At 44.8% G+C, this 21,212-nt stretch overlaps 1 protein-coding gene across 13 annotated transcripts in view; it reads right to left on the bottom strand.

Annotated features, from left to right (window-relative positions):
* Window positions 1–21,212, bottom strand: part of nav2a (neuron navigator 2a) — a 253,595-nt gene that overhangs the window by 33,096 nt on the left and 199,287 nt on the right. For all 13 annotated transcript variants that reach the window (XM_085771114.1, XM_085771084.1, XM_085771099.1 and 10 more), the window contains 2 exons: window positions 17,775–17,897; window positions 1,522–1,651 (listed from right to left, as the gene is read on the bottom strand). In XM_085771114.1, the coding sequence (XP_085627240.1) occupies window positions 1,522–1,651; window positions 17,775–17,897 (253 nt within the window). The remainder of the gene's footprint in view (window positions 1–1,521; window positions 1,652–17,774; window positions 17,898–21,212) is intronic.

Genomic DNA, 21,212 nt, shown 5'->3' with positions numbered 1-21,212 from the left:
CGCTACAAAAATGCAGCACGGTCCAGCCAGTGTGTGTTATTACCACAGGAGAGATGAGGCAGAGTTTATTAAGCTTCGCCGTGTCAGAGCTGCCGTACTGAGAGAATGGCTCCTTTGTACTCTCCTTTGTTTTTTCTCCAGCACCTTGACCTCTGCAGCTGTAATCGACACACATCACATGATGACTGACTCCACATCAGCCACAATGCAGTGTGTGCGTGCACGCGTGTTGAACTCCAGTGAGTCAGCTGACAATATTATCGTCTCACCGATCACCTTACTGAACCGTAGAGGCTCTTAATCAGTGTTTAGTGATTTGAGGCCTGAGTCAACATCAGCTTTAGCTCTGTGAGTCTCACATTCTTTGCTGAATGCACAGGAATGCAGGCGCAGACTGGGTTTAAGAAAATGAAGCAAAGGAGAAATGACCATGATGCATAAAAGAGGAGTTTGCAATTGTCTGCTTATAATTTATATTATAACTAACTTACCCGGTCCCCTTTTGCAGTGTTTTGTTTACCTTTTTTGTTGTTGTTGATTTATTATCACGAGGTCGTGTTTATGGCTCTGCTGTTATTGTTTGTAGTGCACCTGCCATTGTCTAACCAAAACAGGAGGGGGGGGGTTCTGTTGGCCGTCGGAACAGTCGGAGACAAGGGATAACTGTGAAAACAACACGGTAAAAAAAAAGAAAGAAAGAAAAAAAAAGAAAAAGCGGCGACGTTGGCGGGGGCAAAGAGGGAGATAGCAAACCAATATCGCGGCCCAACGAGCTTTCTCTCAGATTCAGTTCAACTACCGGTACTTGGAGAACTCGGAGCGGGTTGTAGACCGATTCAACTGAGCTGAGTTGAAATTGCAGTTGATACTTAGCAAAGAGTTTATAAACCGTCTTTGACAGTCGCCAGGCTGACTGCAGTAGCAGCCATGTGAAACGCTGCCGGATTCCGCGGTCGCGGGGAAACCATTACGTAAGCACGCAAATCACTCCCCGTGTTTCGTTCTTTATCAGCGTCAACCATGGATGTATTCCATGGCGTCAACGCGAAAAACACCGGTAAATTGGCAACAAAAAATATGTTTTTTGTGCTTTTCACATTTTAATTTGATGTTCAAGAACATGGGCAGCCAGGGAGGGACTGTAGTTAATCATTTAGTCAACTGTCAGAAAAATTATATTCAAAAAGTTGCAGATAAGCAAATTAATTTTCAATGTGCTGGAAGGAATGCCACTGAGGTATAAAAGAAATCATGTTCGAGTGAACAGTTTTTTTTTTGTATTACTTGTGGTTGTTCTTGAAGGCATCTATTAGGCTAAGTGACAGATTGTGTATTGCAGTGCTGATCATTGTTTGCAAACAAAGAGAGACTTAAACCCCTGGCACCAGAGGCATTTCATCAAATCTGAATGCACAAGCAAATTCAATAGATCCAAATCCCTTTCAATCTTTGACTTAATCTATTAAGACTTAACCTCCTAAACACTGAGTATTAAAAGAACTAAAACTCCAGCAGCCTTACCTGTGTGTTGAGGCCCTTGCGCTGCGCCGCAGGCGTGTTGGCGTAGGAAGAGATGGAGGAGCTGGTGTTGATGTCATCGGTGTCAATGTTGTCACTGATGCCGCTGCTCACAGAGCTACTGTCATCCCAGCTGAACATATACAGACACAACAGAGGACAGAGAGAGGCTAGGTTAGTACTCTGAACAATAAATCTGCTCTTTGGCACAGTGGGAAGATGTTTAATTCCTCATTATAGAGACACTACATTCACGCAGCAGTGAGGGATGATGCTTCTCGTGTCAGGAAAACCCAACACTTCTCTGCATCAGTCAGCTCAAGTCAGATTGTCAGTTTTGCAAATTAAGCATAAAACTTTCCCTCTTTCAGATTTGCTGGAGTTGTGATCGTGGATGTGTCTACACGTAAAACACCCTGTAAAAGCAAGTATGAAGTCATGTGTCTGATAAATGTATGCCTTTGTATGAAGAGAAAAATAATCCTATTAATTACAGAATTAATGCAAATGGAAATAATCAAACAAACATGGATCCGGCGTCTGGGCGGCTGCCTGGTGATTCTCTTCCTCTATTCTCCGTCTGAACTGACTTCACACACACACAGGCTGAATGGGGTTGTCTATCACGTGAACAAAGGCTCGACAGAGGGGTGACATCATGGTGTGTTTGTGTGTCTGTGAGTTGTTCAAACAGATCCATCTGAACACAGCAAACACGCTGGGAGTTAATGCAGGATATTTGTAAATATGTGTGTGTGTGTGTGTGTGTGTGTGTGTGTGTCCGCTGGGAGTCTGTGGGGGACAGGAAGCCCAGCCAGTTGGCAAACATTACTCTGAAAGGGCCAGAGGGAGGCTGATGGTGATGGCCAGTGCAGGGTTGGCTGCACCAGAGGATATACACACAATCACACACACAAACACACACTGACACAGAGTTAGTGTTGTCAAACTATCTGTGATTTTAGTGTCACCAGAGGACCATTCACTTAAGACTATAACATAACAACCTGTCACATGTCTTGTTTATGATGACAAAGACATGTTAGGCCTACAGACAATAACAACCAAGGTTCCAGTTTTTAAAGATTATTTTCATTATTGATAAAGCTGTTGATTATTTTCTTTACCAATAAATCAACCAACTGTTCAGTTGATCAAATGGCCTTCACATGTTCTCAAAGCCCCAAACCTGACGTCACCAGCAGCCCAGAACAAAAAGAAAATCAGTCACACAAACAGAGGGAAGCAACAAATCCTCATGCTTCAGGCTGTTTGCCTATTATGTTCATTTTTAACTAATGAGCCAATTATCAACTTATCAGATCATCGACATAATTTGACACTGATACCAAACAAGACTTGTTCCAATACCTTACATCAGTTTGAGCACTATTTATACAAAATCTGTTTTTTTTTACTTAAAATAAACCAAAAAACCTAGAAACATCAGATTAAATATTGTGGTAACACGAGCAGCCAAGAGGGACTTCGCCAAAAATAAAATACTGTTTAGAATGAGGGAAGTCTAAAGCATCTGACCAAGAGTTCAGCTATCACACACATGATTGAGTTTATGATGCAGAAACTTTCTCTCAGCACTGACGCTCCAGTCCCAGCGCTACATATCAGATCCCATTCATCATTCATCTGTCAGGTTAGATTTTCAGACAGAAAAAGCAAGTCAACGCAGCCTGAGAGTTTCCCACCAGCACTTGAACACAACATCATAATTATGGCTTTAAAAAAAAAAAAACTAAACAAAAACAAAGAACGTTCAAATGGCTGAAATCCCAGATTCAGATTACCACAGAAATCTAATCAGCCGGTGCTCGGCAGAAACAAGAGCCAAGCGCACATTTTGCCGAGCAACCTTACAAACAAGAGACTTGAGGGGAACCGCATCTTCGTCTGCATTCGACCAGCGGACTGAATCAAACAGCAGCCCGGCGGGCGGCGCGCGCACACACACAAGCTCCAGAGTTGAAAGCATCCGTGCAGCGGACGAGTGGAGAGGTGCTGAGAGATTTAGAGTGACCACAGTCGTCTCAACTCGTCCACACACACACACACACCCACAGGGGAAAGTCCCACACACACACATACATCCACATGCACACACAGAAGGAAAATAAAGATACAGAATGTGGACAGCCGAGGAGAAACAGACATACACAAAGATCACAAAGCTTCCCCAACACAAACTAAACCAAAGTCATTGAAGTTATTACTTGAAAGACAAAAAGTCTCCTGAAGACACACACACATACACACACACATGCGTCTACCTGGTCAGGGTGCCTGGGTTGCCGTGGGAACCAGAGCGTTGCGGGAAAATGCTAAGCTGGACAGAGAGCTTCATGACTCCATGCCGCTGAGAGTTCACACAGACAAATATCTCTCCCGCTCTCTGTCTCTGTCTACCTCTCTCTCTCTGAGCCTTCTCAGTGTCTCTCACCCCCCCCCCTCTCTCTATCTCTCCCTCTCTCTCTCTCTTCCTGGCACTCTTCCTAGATTGAGCTCTTTTGTCACTGGTTGCACTGATGCTTCATCCCCCGGGCACTGTTGGGCTCTCTCTGGACTAACAGACACAGAGACCGAGGTGGGGGGGGGGGAGAGGAGAGAGAGGAGGGAAGGACCTGCCCTGCTGCTGGTAACATGAGCCTCCCCCGGGACTGTTAACCACTTCACTGCTGCTGCTGCTGCTGCTGCTGCTGCTGCACCACTAATAGAGGCACACTCAAACACACACAAACACACCCCGAGCCCTAAATAAGCCACTTCAGCCTGAGAAGAATCAAACAGCAACACAAGTCAAAGCCACATGATCATAGACAAACTCTGTGAAACTCAAGGACAATCCCTCATCCCACTGTTGCTTTATACTGTGTGTTCTCCCCGGCTATGGTTTGTGTGTGTGTGTGTCTTGGTTGTGCACAAGACTACAATTTCCCAGACAGATCCACCCCGACTAGCTGACAAGCCAGTGCTAATTAGAGATCAGGCCAAGCAGCGTGGCCCTGCCCACAGCCTCCCGCTGGCACAGCCAACCCGCCAGTTAACAACCACCACCGGGCCCCTTTACGGCCAATCACAGGAGACGGGGAGACATCAACCGCGCGCTGCCTCCACGAGGAAGCGGTGCCAACTAAGCGCTGTCCGACAAAGCCGGCATCTAATAGATCATCATCATGCAGAGGAAAAGAGGTGAAGTGCTTCCTCTTTAAAGGGTCCGTCCATTACGGCTAACGTTATTTATTTGGGACTTTGAGACTACTACCTTGGGTGAACTGAGCCTTTAAATCAACAGGGTGTGCAATTAAAACTGTGTGAGGTACTGTAGGTTTCCATCCACTCTCCCTTGAAAGAGGAAGAGTGACCCACATCAAGACATGCCAGAGAGAAACCTCTCTTCTAGCCAGGTCGCCTTCTAGAGCTTTTTTCTGCATCTCCCAGAGAGGTCAGAGGTCAGAGGCCAAACCTCCAAACTTTCCTTAAAGAGAAGAGCAGAGTGGGGGAGGCCGCAGGGACAGGGAAAGAGCTGCCTCGCCGGTCAGCCAATAGGAGTGACCGGTGGTGTCCTGAGAAAGAGGCTGTGGTTGTGTTTGTTTAACTTCTCTTGTGTGTGCCCTCGGGGACTGTGGTTGGTTGGTCTCTTGGTCGGCCCTGCAGTACAGTAACCCCCCCTAACCCCACCCCCCCTCCTCTCCTCTCCTCTCCTCCTACTCCTCCTGAAAAACCCCGTCCGACTCTGGCACATGCTCACAGGCTCTGTGCCGCAGAAATATACACACAGACATGCGGCCATAACAGAGCCGTGAAGCAGAAGTAAGGGGATTTCCTGTGTTTGAGGGGCCACGACTCGGTCCTCATACTGAGTCTGGATCATATAACCCCAAATGTCTGTCTCTGTCCAGACAGACAGACAGACAGACAGACAGACAGACAGACAGACAGACAGACAGACAGACAGACAGACAGACAGACAGACAGACAGGCAGACAGGCAGACAGATGGACAGACAGGGGGAGGAAGGAGGGAGTACATTGACTTACAGCCCTCTGGGCTGGGGGTGCACAGATGTGACACCATGGACAAGTTGATAGGTGAGGTCTACAGACACAACATCAGAACAGAGGAGCCACTGTTGTGACTCATGATATCAGCTCCATCACAGACCGCACTCCTATCAGGAAAAACACTTTGCATAGAGGCACAACATGAAAACAAGCTTTTCTCCTGAAGTGGGCCAACACAACATGACTGTTTGCCTTTCTTTCTTTTTTTGTTTTTTTTACTGAAGTCATAGCGTGATGATTAGAAGATGATATCATTTTTTGGATACAACTGCTGATACAATATCTGATCAATACATTCAGACACAAATATGACTGTGTTTCTCTGCAAACCTCTAAAATTGAAATCAACCAGGAACCATCTGATCAATATATGTAAACAAGACTATTATTATTATTTCACAGAACTGTGTGTCCTGAATAAATGGTGCAAACTGCATAAAATGTTTTGATTAATTCATACTGTGACACTTCAACTGTTCACCTGTTTGTCGCTGTAAAATATCTGTGCTTATCTTTAAATCATTGTTTTTCTCATCACTGTACATTACTGTTCTACAACCGTTCTATATAATCATGCAAACAATAGACACAGAGAGACATGCTGTTTAGTGGGAGACCAGATGAAACAGATGAAAAATGCAAATGAGGCTGCAGACAGTGGAAATGTAAAACAAAACAGAAAAGACGACTGCAGGTGTTTCTCCAGGTTCCAGTTCAACCAGTTTTACAATTTCAAAGGAAAACCATTACAGTTTCTCACATCAGCACCTGAACCGCTGCTGCTCTTCGTCTCCAGGTTCATAAAAATGTTATTTCAGTGTTTGAAGGTTTATTAACACACGTAGGCTCTTGGCTGGTTAGATCTGAGGTATGACATCACCACCTGCACTCAAATGATTACATGTCTAGTTTGTTTTTTATACTTTTCTGTTTATTTTCCACCCACAGAGAAACAGAAAAGCTAAAAGCTGTTTTTTTTTCTCTCTCTCTCTCTCTTTTGTTTTGAACATTTTCAGGACTAAAAGTGAGACAGTGTGAGGGAGGCAGTGAAGGGGCCGCCGGGACGGGACCCGGCACATTCCGGGCCGGAGCCCAGGAGCCGTGTGGTACGAAAATGACACAGCTGTCCCTGCAGTGACGAGAAATGACAGGACTGAACTGGACAACACACTCAGGAATGTCTCCCTCTCTGTCTCTTTCTCTCTTTCTCTCGTGTGTCTGGTCCCATTGTCTCCTGTCTTGGGAAAACATTTGCTATCTGCACTCAGAGAATCTATCAAAGCATTTAGATCCCTCTGGCTGCCTCTCTTTCACACACACACACACACACATACATCCTTTGACTCGTCTTTCTCTCTATCTCTTTCTGTGTTTGATGTATAAACACACACTCCCTTAGACTCGACCGACTGATCCGGATCTGTGGAAAAAAAAAAACACAGCAAAGTGTGTCAACATGTGACACGCATGACTAAGCACAGGCACACATCTCCTCCGCCGCGCCGCGCCGCATCCTCCGCTGCAGCAAAGAGCCATGTTTATAAAAATGCTGCAGGAATTCCTCACGTGTGTGTGTCGCCACGCTGCGTAAACACACGCCGCACACAAACCGACCTATTGTCGCCTCGCCGCTAGAATGAAGCAAATGCGGTCACTGCCTCTATACCTTCCTTCCACCTGTGGTCCAGAGAAACTGCTCTGCTTTTGTCGGGCGCTGCCACAACTGCGCCCAGGATCTGTCCTTTCTCATGCTCATCTGGTTTGAAGTGTCTCCAGATGACACACGATGAGCCACTTTAAGGAAAGTTTCCTCTGTAAACGTGCAGCCACATTTTTATCCCCACCATGCTCTCAGTTCTTTTCTCCATCTGAGCTTAATTTGTTGTGTCACAGTGCAGAAATGTGCATTAAATAAAAGTTTACGATTGCTGATTTAAAAGAAAGAAACAGTATTCTAAAATGTGGAAAACTATCCAATAATATAAAAACTCCATAATTATTCAAGGATGGAAACGATATAGATCAATAAGAAAACAGTTATTAAGCTCATAATGATTTTATAATATCAACCTCATATTGACCCCATAACTTCAACTCCAAACACAGCTCAAACCCACAGAACTTCAATAAAAACCCATGTGGAGACACAAACTGTTATCAAATATTAAAATATGTCAGGCTGAATTTGGGGGGAAATGTTAAAAAAGCTGAGTCAGATTTTTAAACATTTCATTCAGTCTCAGCTATGATGAAAAACTGGAATTAGCAGATGCAAAATAGTTTTATGGTCCTTTTAAAGCGTTTGGAATACGAGGATCTTTCCAACCTTAAAGCTACTGAAGGGGAAATAAAATGGGAAAGCTGTGAATTAAAGGGTTAAAATGTGAAATTAAAACAGTAGTTTTCACATCTGACCCATTCAATTTGAGGCTATTGGGACAAAACCTTTTGACAGTATATTGTTTAGTAGCCTGTTTCAGTTCCATGACAGGAAAGGTCTGGCATGCAGACTTCTGTCCCGGAGCTGTTCCTGCAGCTCACTTGGATACTCAATATCATCCAGTTACTTAAACCTGCACGAACCTGCTGACTCTCCAACTTCACACCTGCACCAGACCTCATGGAAAATGTCAGTCAGGGGAGGTATAAAGGATTAAAACTTACCCTGTGCTGAGCGCTCCACAAACCACGAATTAAAAGTCCAACATGCTCTGCTCCTTGCTCTGCTCTCTCCACTGTTTCACTCCTGTTCAGATTACACACTGGACCAGAGACAGTGGACCGAGCCTCTGACCTCTTGTGTTTCCCTTCAAAAAGCTGCTGGCTCTCTGGACAGTTTAGCTCGGCTGAGGCTCAAGTACTTTGCAATCAAGACGTCCTTTCCCCTCCAAAGCTTTTTTCCCTCTCTGTGGGTAAGCGCTACATCTCTGCTTTCAAATGAGGAGTAAAACAAAGAAACTAGGCAAAAACACACAAACACACACAAACGGCCTGTAACAAAAACTATGGAGCACAACGGACGGAGAGAAAAGCAGTGGATCTTAGAGCTGCAACATTTGGTATAAAAAAGAGAGTGTGTGGGAGAAAACCCCTTTTTTACCTGAGTGCAAGGCAAGCCCCACCCTCAGCAGTGTGTGTGTGTGTCTGACTGTGTATGTGTGTCTGACTGTGTGTGTGTGTGTGTGTGTGTGTGTTTCCTAGGGCGAGGCAGGTGTGCTTGTTAAAAGCCCAAAGGGGGGGAAGTGGTCTGCTGATACAGTATCTATGGCAACCAAAACATCATTCCTCTTAGGACTCAGTCTGTTTCTCTCCCCTCATAACAAACCTCCTATTAATTTTTCCCAGTCGACTCTCTCTACTTTCCCTCTTCATGTAAATCAGGACCTTCAGCTTTAATTAACACCACCTCCTCCTCCCTCTACGTGTATTAAAAAAATCCCCATCTTCCTCCTGTTACTAAAGTCTAAATCTGTGGCTTTGTTGATTTGCCTCTGCCTCCATGGCAGATTTGCCTCTGCCTCCATGATCCTGTTCAACACCTGCTCTATAATGTAATTAATAATAACAAAAAGTATTATTACTATCACGGTATTTTCATCTGCTCTCTTTCTATCACTACCAGCCAGTTGAATTACATGGATACCCCAAGGTTTTTCCTCACCACTGTCATCAAATGCTGCTCTAAGTGAGTCTCAGTAAATGATGTGTTAAAAATAAGCTCTACACCTCTACCTCTGTTTGAAAAGTGCCTCAATTATAGGATTATGAATAAAGGTTTGGGCATAATTTCTTTCAAGAATGAGTCACTGCAAAAGCTATCTAACTGTCAGTTAGATAGCTTAGCTCAGCTGGTTACAGGACCATAAGGTTGTGCAATTTATTCAAATGTGATATTTGCATGCAAGCTGTTTCTCCTTTGTGGAGGAGTTCATACTCTAAGAAAGGCACAGAGAACTGATACGGCATGTTCAAATAACTCTCTATTTTGGACTTTCTGGCTCTCTGTTGGTTTTATTCAAGTGTCAAAGTAGCCTCGTAAACCAGCCTCTCGCAGAAATGCATTTCATTTCATTTCATTTCGACGGAGAGTCTGGCCTCATCCCCGTTGTAAGCATTTGGGGTGGGCGGGAGCTGGGCGGGAGTAGTAGCGTTGACAGACAACCCCATTCAGCCAATAAGCAAGTTGGTGTAGTGACGGGGCTTTGCACCAGTCGGTTCCTGATTGCCCAACGTGCTGTGTCAATCACAGTGGCGATGCTGATTGGCTCGGCCTTCTGAGGGTTTCAGGCCAAGCGTTTAACAGCGGGGATGAGGCCAGACTCTCCCTCAGAAATGAAATGAATTGCATTTCCGGGAGAGGCTCGTTTACGAGGCTAGTGTCAAAGGGCAGCAAAGTCAAACTATTTGTGGAGCACTTCTGCTTCCAATGATAAATGCACTGATTCCACTGATTCCAGTAAAAAAAAAAGATTTTGCATGATACTGAGATCTTCCTGTAAGTAAAACGTTTCACTAGAATAAAAATGTTTGTATTGGAAACAGATTAAAGTGTACTCATTTCATATTTTCTTTTCCAAGACTAAAATGAGTAAGATGTTGGGTTTGTGTAGCGTAGGTGGAGGAGCGCTCAGCAGCAGCTGGAGCATGTGGGTGTGTGGGAGCGTCATTAGCTCGGGGAACATATTTGGCCTCACTGCTTACATGGAGTAGCCACAGATTGTGGGTCAGACTGCTCCAGCGTGCCCCAGAAGGCCTCGCCAGCATGGCTTCATTACAAACACACACACACACACAGACTGCATGGACAGCTTGAACATGGCTTGGAGGCATTTATAGTATTTAGTATTCCAGGGAAGTCAAAGGCTGTGAGAGTCTGGCTTTCTGTGGAAAAGTACTTGTCTGAATAGTTTGTGCAGTAGATAAAGCAAGGATAAAGCAGACAATGGAGTATCACAAGTGGGATGTTTACCACATCTTTATCTCGATGAGAGTATGAGGTTAATGACTTGGTTTATTTTGATAAAAACAAAATCTCAAAGTGCTGTGTATCTGCTGTATCCTAGATGTCATTATTCTTTTAGCTTTAATCAGATACACCACATTTTCAGCTCACAGTCATTTTAGCTTTGTCAGTTAAGAAGTTAAATTTCTTACTTTTGTCCCACTTTTGCTCATCCAATACAAAGAGATTTATTTTCCAGCATGTGAGAAGCTCTCAGTTGAAGGGAGCCAAGTTCTACATCATGATTTCATCTCTGGAATCTCACTATCAAGCAAAGTGAGTTTACGTCTAAACAAGAAGATTCAATTTCCTCATTAAAAAGGGGGTGAATCTGAGCTTTCAGGTCATGTCGTTTACAATGACTTCACTGTTTCATTGTTGGAATTAATTGGGAGGAAAAAAAAATCATGTAAACCGCAACGACAGCTACAGATGGTTTAGGTGTGTTCATCATTTTCCCCTGGTGCCACTGATCCTGGTGGTAACCCAAAACTAAGTGGGCCTGCACCCTTCTTCTGCCATCATTAACCAAACACTCCTGGTATTCCAGAGTGGAGCCGAGGCCCCACACAAACACACACACACACACACACACACACACACACACATACACACACAGAAGAAGAAGTCGTGAAACAGCAGCTGTGATCAGCACTGACAGTTTGATGTTGTCTCCAAGTAGGACAGGACCAACCAGGGAGAGCATGAGTGTGTCCAGGGGAGACGTTGGAGGGTTAAAGTGCAGATGAAGCATGTGCCCCCCCCCCCCCCGTTCCATGTGATTATCATACAAATAGAGTCCTGGTTGTACAGGGAGCAGGACTGCTGGCTCATGAAACGACAGGAGCAGAGGGAGGGGGGGGGAAACCGATCCAGTGATTATTATTAAAGCAAGAGCCTGGGGGCAAACCACAACATTCACTCTGCTGCACCGGGGGGGGGGGCAGGTGGAGGTGGGGTTACAGAGGACAGACGGAGAGAGACAGACAGGTACGAGGGGGAGACAGGTGGAGCGCCAGGTGTTGTTGTTGGTAGCTGAGAGAGGAGGGAGAACCTCTCTTTCCTCCTCCCTGAGGCCACCGGGGAACCTGCTCAAGTCCAGACAGATGAGATAACACACACACACACACACACACACACACAGAGCTCAGGGCATGTGTGTGTATTAATTACAGTGAGTGTGTGAGTGGTACAGTATAACATGATCTTAGCATCTTCAGTTTTGTTGCAGGTGGGATTAAAACCATAGACTGTAAAAAGAATGGACGTAGCGTCCGTGACGTCACCCATTGGTTTGGGGGAGTCTGTTTTGTGCCGCTACTACGGGGGTTTGAACCGCGCCATGTTGGATTCTACTTGCCATATTTGGAGCGGTGCGGCCGTTGGCCGGCCGAGAGCCCGCCCACTGGCCTCGTAGCAGCGGTCGCCGGACCTGTCACTCAACGGTTCTGCGCCCTAATTGGCCAGAACTTTAAACCTAATAATAGTAAAACGGTAGAGTTTTAAAAAAATTCACCCCCCTCAGAGTGTGTGCGGGGGTAGAAACTATCGGTTGAGACCAAAAAAATAAAATGTACCAGGCTGTAAATATGTTTTTTTAAGCTGTAAAATCGGCTATTTTAACATGGGGCTCAATTGGAGTTGCTCCCTTCTGGAGCCAGCCCCCAGCGACAGCCCAGGGGATTGCAGCTTTTTGAACGCGGAAGTGAGCTTCACTTCTCAGACCGACAACTGCCCCCTTGATTAAAACCCTCTTGAGAAGAGACAATGCTTAAAGGGATAGTTCAACATTTTTGGAAAATTGGCCCATTGCCATAATCACTATAGTTTTAGGAATAGGTTTGTTACCTTGTCGGTGCAAGCTATTTTTAGAACGGCGGAGCAGAGCCGCTATGAGATAACAGAACGTTACGAGGCTGAGTTGTTTTCAAGGCAAATGCAGTGACTGCTTGCCGAAAAACTGCCATCGACAGGAACGAGCATCAGCGGTTTTGCATGAATTTACCTCGAAAACAACTCCATCTCGTAACTTTCCGTTATTATCTCATAGCGTGGTGAATGTGCAGGTCACAACTTGTCAACCAGAGTGTTTTGGAGTTGTTGGATTGTGTATTTGATGAGTTTTATGAGGGAAACCAAGAAATCCCATTAGCCTCCGTAGCGTAGTTCTGAGCAGTTCACGGCTCTGATCCACTGTTCTAAAAACAGCTTGCACCGACAATTAAAGGTAACGAACCTACTGCTATGACTATACGGATTATGGCAATGGGCCAATTTTCCAAAATGTTGAACTATCTCTTTAACACACACACACACACACACACACACACACACACACACACACACACACACACACACACACACACACACACACACACACACACACACACACACACACACACACACACACACGCGCGTCTAAAGTAGGACCTGCCTTAGACAATGAATCATGAACATGCACTGTACTCTAAGTTATATACAAAACGGGGGCAGTCAAAATAATCTTTACCATAATAATGTAAACATTTAATCAAAAAGGGCTTTCACTTTGAAGTACTTCAAAGTGAAATCACACCTGACACTGTCCACTGCCTGCATGAGACTGGGGAGTGTTTCAGTGTGTGACCCGCTGTGCTGCCGTATATTAGCGTCCACTCTGATAGAAAACAGCTCTGTGTTATAAATCTTAGGGGGTTGTGGACGGCTGGTTTGAGTTTATCAGATGCCAACAGGCTGAACAATGGTTCATAATAAGAGGGAAGTTATCGCAGTAGAATTACTTAGTCCACACTGCAGAGTAACCTGTCAGGAATGCGAGCTTCAATGTATTTGATTGGCCAACGCAGCGCAGTGCCAGATGATGTCACGTAACGTTCCGTTGTGGTAAAAGCAGCTGACCCAGGTTCACTTGATGTTTCACTGCCGGAGCATCGCTGAAATGAATTTATATGCAATGCTGCTGTGGGCCAGCCAGCACAAACACACACACACACACACACACACACACACACATACACACTTATAGGAGGCTCAGCACCACAAAGACCAGAGGAGGCATGGCAGCTTTATTTACTCTCTGCCTTTGAAACACAACACAACTCAAAGTAGTTTACAAAAGGCAGTAAATCTACTAAATAAAAGATAATGAGATGAGACAATAAGAAGTGTCAGGATGAACGACTGCACCTGCTGATGAGAGGTGTTCCTGTCACTGGAACATGTTGTTTGTTGTGCGAGAAGCAGAAGAGCAGTTAAATAGGTTATCACGATTCTCTGTTGACTGTAAGTTGCCTAAAGGTTTATGACCTCTCTGTTTTTCTACCTCTGTAATGGCTCCTGTCTGGTTGCGGGTTGGAGTGACTGGCCTTAAGGGATTATCATTAACATGTTATCATTATCCCTTTTTAAATTTAGTTTTATGTCATGTCTCTCTTATTCTTTTCTCTTGTAGATCAATCAGTATTTATGGAAAACTCTCTATATAAAATGTTGTTTTTTATTTCCTTTAAACTGTCTGTACCTGCAGCTCAGGAACACTTGTGTGGTGTCTGCAGCCTCGTGTTGATCTAAACCCTCTCACATCGAGCTGCTTACCGTCTGACCCTTTAATAAAGATGCGGACTGGCCTTCACCTGACGTGACATTAAGTCTTGTTATTTATAGCGCTGATCTCTTTGAGTTGTAGTAAGTCTTTTCACTTACACGCACAAAACAAAATGAAGACTGTCTCTTTTCTGCACTGAATTCTCTTGCATTTGCTATTTTTTCCCCCCATAATACACATTAAGTTTGTCTGCGTGCAGACACCAGCAAGACAGATGCAGCTGAAGGAGACAGATCATTGAGAGAAATGTCCAAAACTCCAGCCCGCCACCTCATTATACTGATTTATACACTTTTTTCATGTGAGAGCATCCGTCATCAGAATCGTGTGGTGCACTGCTCGCTCATCTTTGTGTGAAATTATATCTTCCAACGCCCGAGCACGAAGGGGAGGGGCTGGGGTCCCTCTCACACTCAGCTACAGTGGTTTCACACCACAAAGACCTTTTTCTTTGTCTGTGTTAACAAAGAGAATTCAAATCACAAGACGGACCATTATAGATAGCTTCCTCTTTCTCCTGCCGCAGAGATAAATGACAGGGATAAGCGTGCTCACACATGCACATACACACACACACACACACACAGTTTCTACTCTCTATTGTCTGTCTCTTTACTCAGCCTTGCAGGTCCTGTTGTCCCGTGACTCAGAGTGACCCTCTTTTGCTCCATTGCTCTGCTTTACATACATTTGACAGTTGGCCAAACTAGTTGTTTGCATTTCCAACAGTCAAATTCTGTCTTAGCTCATGAGGTGATGTGATGTGATGTGGAATAATATACTCTGAGCCATCTGACATTGCGGTTTTTTCTGGCTACATCTTTCACACTCCTCATTAGTCCGGGGTCGGTCTGACTAAAAGGTTTTCCTAAAGCTCCCGACTGTGAACGTCGGCCTTTTGAAGCTCCTGACCTCTTCATCCAGAGGTCGTGAGGTTTTCGGCCCAATGCCACAGTGACACCCAACACCTCACCCCTCCCCCACTTCCTCACCGGCTGCATCTTGAACCAGAGAACATTAAAAAAAAAAAAGCATTTAAACTCCAGCAGGTTTATAGATGACTAACACACCCAGAGAGCAAACAAGATGCTGGACACACCTCTGACAGCAGCAAGCAAAGCAACAACATGTTGGAGACACATACAGGGAGAGAGGTTCACCCTCCTCCACCTGCACCAATGGCAACATTAACCCCCCCCCCCACCCCCTTATGTATTAAATTAGCCCCATCTTTTACAACAGATAGCCAGTCCCCCTCCAGCTCCTCCACTTTGGGTTTATTATGCTAATGCAGGTATCAGCCTCTTCCCTGCTCTCCTAATTAATCCCAAACTAAAAGCAGTAAGCACATTTATCAGACATTCCTTCAGGGTGGGAGGTGCAGTTGTCGGGTAGGTGGGTGGTTGGGGGGTAAGGGGGGGGGGCACCTCATCCCCTCTTCATTTCAAGACTCTCCTTGCCTTTCTCTCTAATCTCTCGTGAAAGCCATAATGAAGCTGTCTGAAGATCATGAAAGTAGAAATGAGAAGTTCATAGAGAAGCTTTACCTGCCGAGCAGTTGGTCAATTAAACCTCACAGAGAAACATGAAAGCACAAAATCAAACGAATAGAAATAAATAAAAAAAAGGAGAAATCCCCCCCCAAACTCGTATCATTTAATTTCCTTCTGGTTTCTTACTTGCTGCAGTCTCTAATCAAAGCAAGGTAGAGGGGGGAAAGATGGGAGGAGAGGGGGACTCCGGGGGGGAGAGATGAAAGGTGAGGAGGAGGACAGTTTGTGTTTAGCCCCATCTGAGGGCCAGGAGGAGTTTATTGTGAAGGACTAAATGTGTGTGTGTGTGCAGGGTAAATGCCAGCAAGGGGGCAAAGGTCAAAAGTCTGGAAGACAGGAAATTAGCCACACCTGAGGGTTTAGAGGAGAAAAGCTGCTTGAAGCACTTGAAACTACTACAGCACGTCTGTCTGTGTTAACACCTCCCTTCCAGAATCAAAGCTTCTCTTTGAATTTTCATTCTCTAAAACACAACAAAAATGCCAAATATCTTTCTTTTACATTTTTACCCAGTCTATCTTCCTTTCATTTATTCTTGTAGCCATCTCCAGCCATTCTGCACTCCATCTTAATATCATGCTTGTTCCTTCCCCCCCTACTCTGTCTCTCTTTATGCACCCCCCATCCTTTTATTTTGTGACTCGGCCTTCATCCATTTCCGTCTGTCACTTAGCCAGGAACTAAATCCCTCTCCATCTCTGTGACAGGACAAAGACGGCAGCATCTCCGATCGAATCACTCATGCCGATGCTGTGGAAAGTCCCACAGACACGGAGACGCTCAGCCAGCCTTCTCTCTTTTCTACATGTTGTGGCCTATACATCCTGACAACACCAACAGAAACACTGGGGATCTGTTTGCACATCAGCAGTGTGGTGCAGGTCACAGAGCTCTTCGCTGCTGTAACATATCATCTATAGTAGTAGTATTATTATATTAAGTATTATATAGTAGTATTAAACCAATGCTCTCTTCACTGGCTGCTCCTGAGCTTTTTGAGCATCTGATGCCTTTATTTGACAGGACAGTGTAGAGCAGTGACTCCCAACCTTTTTTGGCTCATGACCCCAATTTCTGGCGACTCCCTGTCAATCAAGATGCGCCCGCTCAGATATTTTTATGCTGCATTTTATATGAACTTGATTTATTTTCGAGAAAGTGAAAGTTTAGAATACAGTTGTTTAAGATTGAGTGTGTGGTGTTTTTAATCATAATTTAAAAAAGAATAGTAATTAGTTAAAAACATATTTTCATCAGTATTTTTTTTTTAATCAATTAGTAGAAATTTCAGGCGACCCCATGTAGGGTCCCGACCCAAAGGTTGAAAAACACTGGTGTAGAGTGATGGGGAATTGAGGAACAGAAGGGCTGTGACATGTTGCAAATAATCCAGCCAGTTAGGGATCGAACTGGGGACCCGCACCTGCCCTCACGTAACATGCAGCCCGGGATCAGGACACATTTTACACCTACAACTGACAATCTTTTTTTATCTACATGCGTGAATTCTGCAATTCAACTCAGTCTTCAATGTTCAACTGTTCAACAGCTTCCAGGAAACAAGATGAGACACCTTCACTTCCAATATGATAAAACTGACAAAGGCAGGAAGTGGACCAGAAAGCATCTCAAGCTCATTGGCTAACTAACTCTGCCCAAACTAATGGGACCGGCTCTGCCACATGTGATCAGACACATAAAGTTCAGCATCACCATTGTGACACTTTTAAAGTTTTTTTTTTTTTTTGTGGAGGGTGTGACATGCAGCAAAGAAGCAGCCACAGGGGGAATTGAACCGGGGCCGTTGCTGCAAGGACCACAGCTCTGACTGCAGATAAATTGGTTCACATGGAAAAAATGGACACAATTGCAAATTCACATTTGCTGCAGCTTTCTGGGTTCCTGATCATGCACAGATTACGTGAACCATTTGTCTTCTGTATCACAAAAGAATATGGTGTGTGTGTGGATGAGTTTAGTTTCAGCTGGAAAAATAAATAAGAAGTGGAGGGTCGACCTACCTGTCAGCATCTCCCTGTCCCGACGACGTGTTGCGATGGAGAGTCTCTCGGACGGCGCTCATGCTGTCGGGCAGGCGGTTCAGGCGCCGCGTGTACAGACCCAAACCTCCGTCGGTCATATAGCTGCAAAACACAACAAAGTACATTACACACAGGCACCGTTAAGCACGTCTGAGACGCACAATTAGAGGGCTGAGAGGGGATGATTTGAAGCTGTGCAGCACCACACTTTGTTTAAAGACTTTGGCCGGAGTTGACACACTCGGTTCCTCTTCTCAGAGCTGCTGTTGTTGTATATAGAGCAGGAGAAGCCCACATCCAACCGGTTTTCCGGCCGAGGCGAAGCTCTCATCAATCAGTTCCTAAACGGTTGGCAGAAAGCTCCCACACAAACACCGAAGACAGCAAAGTGTCTGACCGAAGACACATTTCTCTCATGTGGCCAGCAGTAAACAGCAGTGGTCTTTAAGAGGAGCGGCTCAGTTAGACAGGGGATGAATCTGTTCTTTTATTCCAACAGGAAGCACGTCACCATTCATCAACCAACACTGAGTCCATCATCCACTCCAGCCTGGGCTATGATGATGAACTGAGTAAATGAACATGAAGAGAGGCTAAAAATATACAGTATATATGCAAGTGCGGGATAAGTAGGTCGTTCACTTCGTTTCATAATGGAAAGTTACATTTCAAGGGACTTGATTTATTGGTTGGTAGAGTCAGAGGCCGACCGTTAGCAGCAGCCACAGTCCGAGGCTGAGGCCGAGGCCCTCAACACTCAACACAAACATTCCCATTCAAACTGGAACAACACTAACTAATTCTCCAAATATTTACCCGTGGAGGAGACTCCTATAATGGAGCTAAATATTGGCTCGTATAGGCCAGGTGTAATTCAATGAAATGTTTGCTGATTTAAAGCCGAGGCTGGGTGAATGCTCTCTGTGTGGGACTGTGATGATTCTGTTTGTGCAGTTAAGTGAGTAGAAAAATAAACCCAGCGAGGGTCTGACCACTAAAACACTCTCTGTGTTATCTCTGTGTGGATCTCAGTAAGAGAGAATCCAGCACACATACACAAACACACATTTATACCTACATGTATATACAGTATACACACAGTACAGTGTTTCCTATAGACAGAGCCCCTTTGTGTAGCCTGCAGTCAAACAGAATCAACATCTGAGCTGTGACACAGCAGCAAGAAGGCGCTCAGCAGAGTGAACTGTGCAGATGCTGAACAAACTGCAGCCTTTGTAACATTTACAGCTGCATCCATGATTGTGAATTCATTATTAAGTTGAGCTGACTGTTTTTTTTTAAAACTTTGGGGCCACAATACAAAGTGGAAGCACATTATGAATTAAATATAACGACACCAGAGCAACATTAGCATTAATCTGGAGCCGTCTGATGAATTTCAGTCCAGTTTTCTCACGCTCTTTGAGCTCTGGATTTGTCGCCATCAGCTTTGCTTTTAGCTATGAGATGTTAGATTTCTGAGAGTGCAGGTTGTAAAACTTCAACAATGAGCCAAAGCTCTGTAGAGATGTAACAATGGGTGATAACTCCTTGTGATACCACCAGACAAAGAAAGCAGCACATCCTCATATCTGACAACCTGAAGCCTGCAATCATTTGGAACTTTTACTTGATGAATTACTTGAATGATTCATTATCATGCACGCACAATTACTGCCTTTTGTTGAGCCTAGAAGCACAAGAGCACAACTGTTTTAGCAGCAAACCTGAAAATAGCAGATGTTGCACTTTCTCATCAGAACATGAATGAGTGGCCACTCTCTCCCAGGTCATCTGGGAGCACTCTGCTAATCATTTCCAACGGCCCCAAACTCCAAACTACAGAGGGAGATTCAGCATTTTTGTTTTCGCTAAAGAGTCTGGAACAAACTTCCAGATGAGAGACAAGCTGCCTGATTTTTGACAGATAAAAACAATTATATTTGCAGCTGCCTTTTTCCAAGTATTCATCGGTAATTACAGAAAATGCTTTCTGGCATTTTAATTTGTGTTTGTAAAGTCTCATGCTTTCAGAGGTAAGAGGGGAATTATAAATAAACCGTCCTCATTCTGCAGAGTTACAATTAGAAAATCCTGACGTCCGCCAAGGATGGATGTTTTTGGATCCTTTTTTGGGGGGGGAATCACAGAATCAAGAAGATAAATCGTCATTTAGGGATATGAGACTTGCTGTGTAGCAGATTTCACAATAACAAGCGAGACAACAGACAATGAAGACAGTGGATGTTCAGACAGAGGGTCTGCTCCGAGGGGGGTTAGCTGTTCTTTATAGAAAGCATCCATCATCCCAAAACAAAGTCACCTTGAAGATCGCCGGACAGTCTCACACACACACATACACACGCACCTATACATATTACTCGTTCACACTAATGAGTAACTGCACCTCCCACTCCCACTGCCTGTTAACCTGTAACCTTCTGCAGCAGGAGAAACGTGTCCAAACAAGACATTTTATGAGCTGAAACTGAACAGCTTTCCACAGCCGTGCAGTTAACACAGGCAAAAGTTCTCAGGTGAATAAAGCTGCAGGGATATTTGACTTGCAAACAATGTGTCTGCACTGTGGAGGGAATTCACAAAAAAGCCTGGAGAAAACAAACAATCAGCCTTCGGGGCTTCTGATTTCTATCGATGGGTTTAAAAAAACTCTGACCTACCTTTCTGCCTCAAACATGGTATCACAGTTAGTCCCAAGCAAAAATAAACAGGTCCGGCTGAGGGTTGATCCCTGTTGATAAAAATCTCCAAAGCAGAGGTTTCCGTTTTTCTTTTTGTTTGTTTTTTTTTTCTCCCCCAACTGTCTGGCTACTGTCTGTTATCACGTCTGAACCTGCGAGCGATAGCTGCTGAACAATATTACCAGGTGAGAGCGTGTTTCACCATGGTGATATCAGCCAGTGCGCACTATCAGTGAACTCTCCGTGTACAGATTATGCGCCCATGTGTAGCAGCCTGAATACGTGTGAGTGTGAATGTGAGTGTGAGTGTGCGTGGCTCTGTGTTGGTATGCAGCTGCTCTCCTCAGCCCCACATGCTCTTCCCTCCAGGTTGGAGGTTGGGTCTAGTCTGCCAAAGGTAGAGGTGGAGGAGGGATGGGAGGGAGGAAGGGAAGAAAGGAGGGAGGGAGGGAAGGAAAGGGAAGTGAAGGGAGAGGCAGAGGGGGTAGATTGGGCAGCATACCCCCAAGCCAAGATGGTGGGGAGGGTGGGGGGGTGGGAGGTTCCTGGTCTCCATGGGATAGGGAAACAGAGGAGGGGGGTTGGAGCCTGGAGAAGATACTAAACGTGGTGTCATCAGTCATATTGTCTATTGTTGGGTTCACGGAGTAAATTACCGCTCAATTATCTCTCAGTTGATTTTTTAAATGAATTACTCTATAAAATGTTGGCATCT

Source organism: Trachurus japonicus, chromosome 3 (genome assembly GCF_045865225.1).
Source record: "Trachurus japonicus isolate A0001 chromosome 3, Traja_1.0".
In the NCBI taxonomy this organism is placed as follows: Eukaryota; Metazoa; Chordata; class Actinopteri; order Carangiformes; family Carangidae; genus Trachurus; species Trachurus japonicus.
This window is presented reverse-complemented; position numbering and strand designations above follow the sequence as displayed.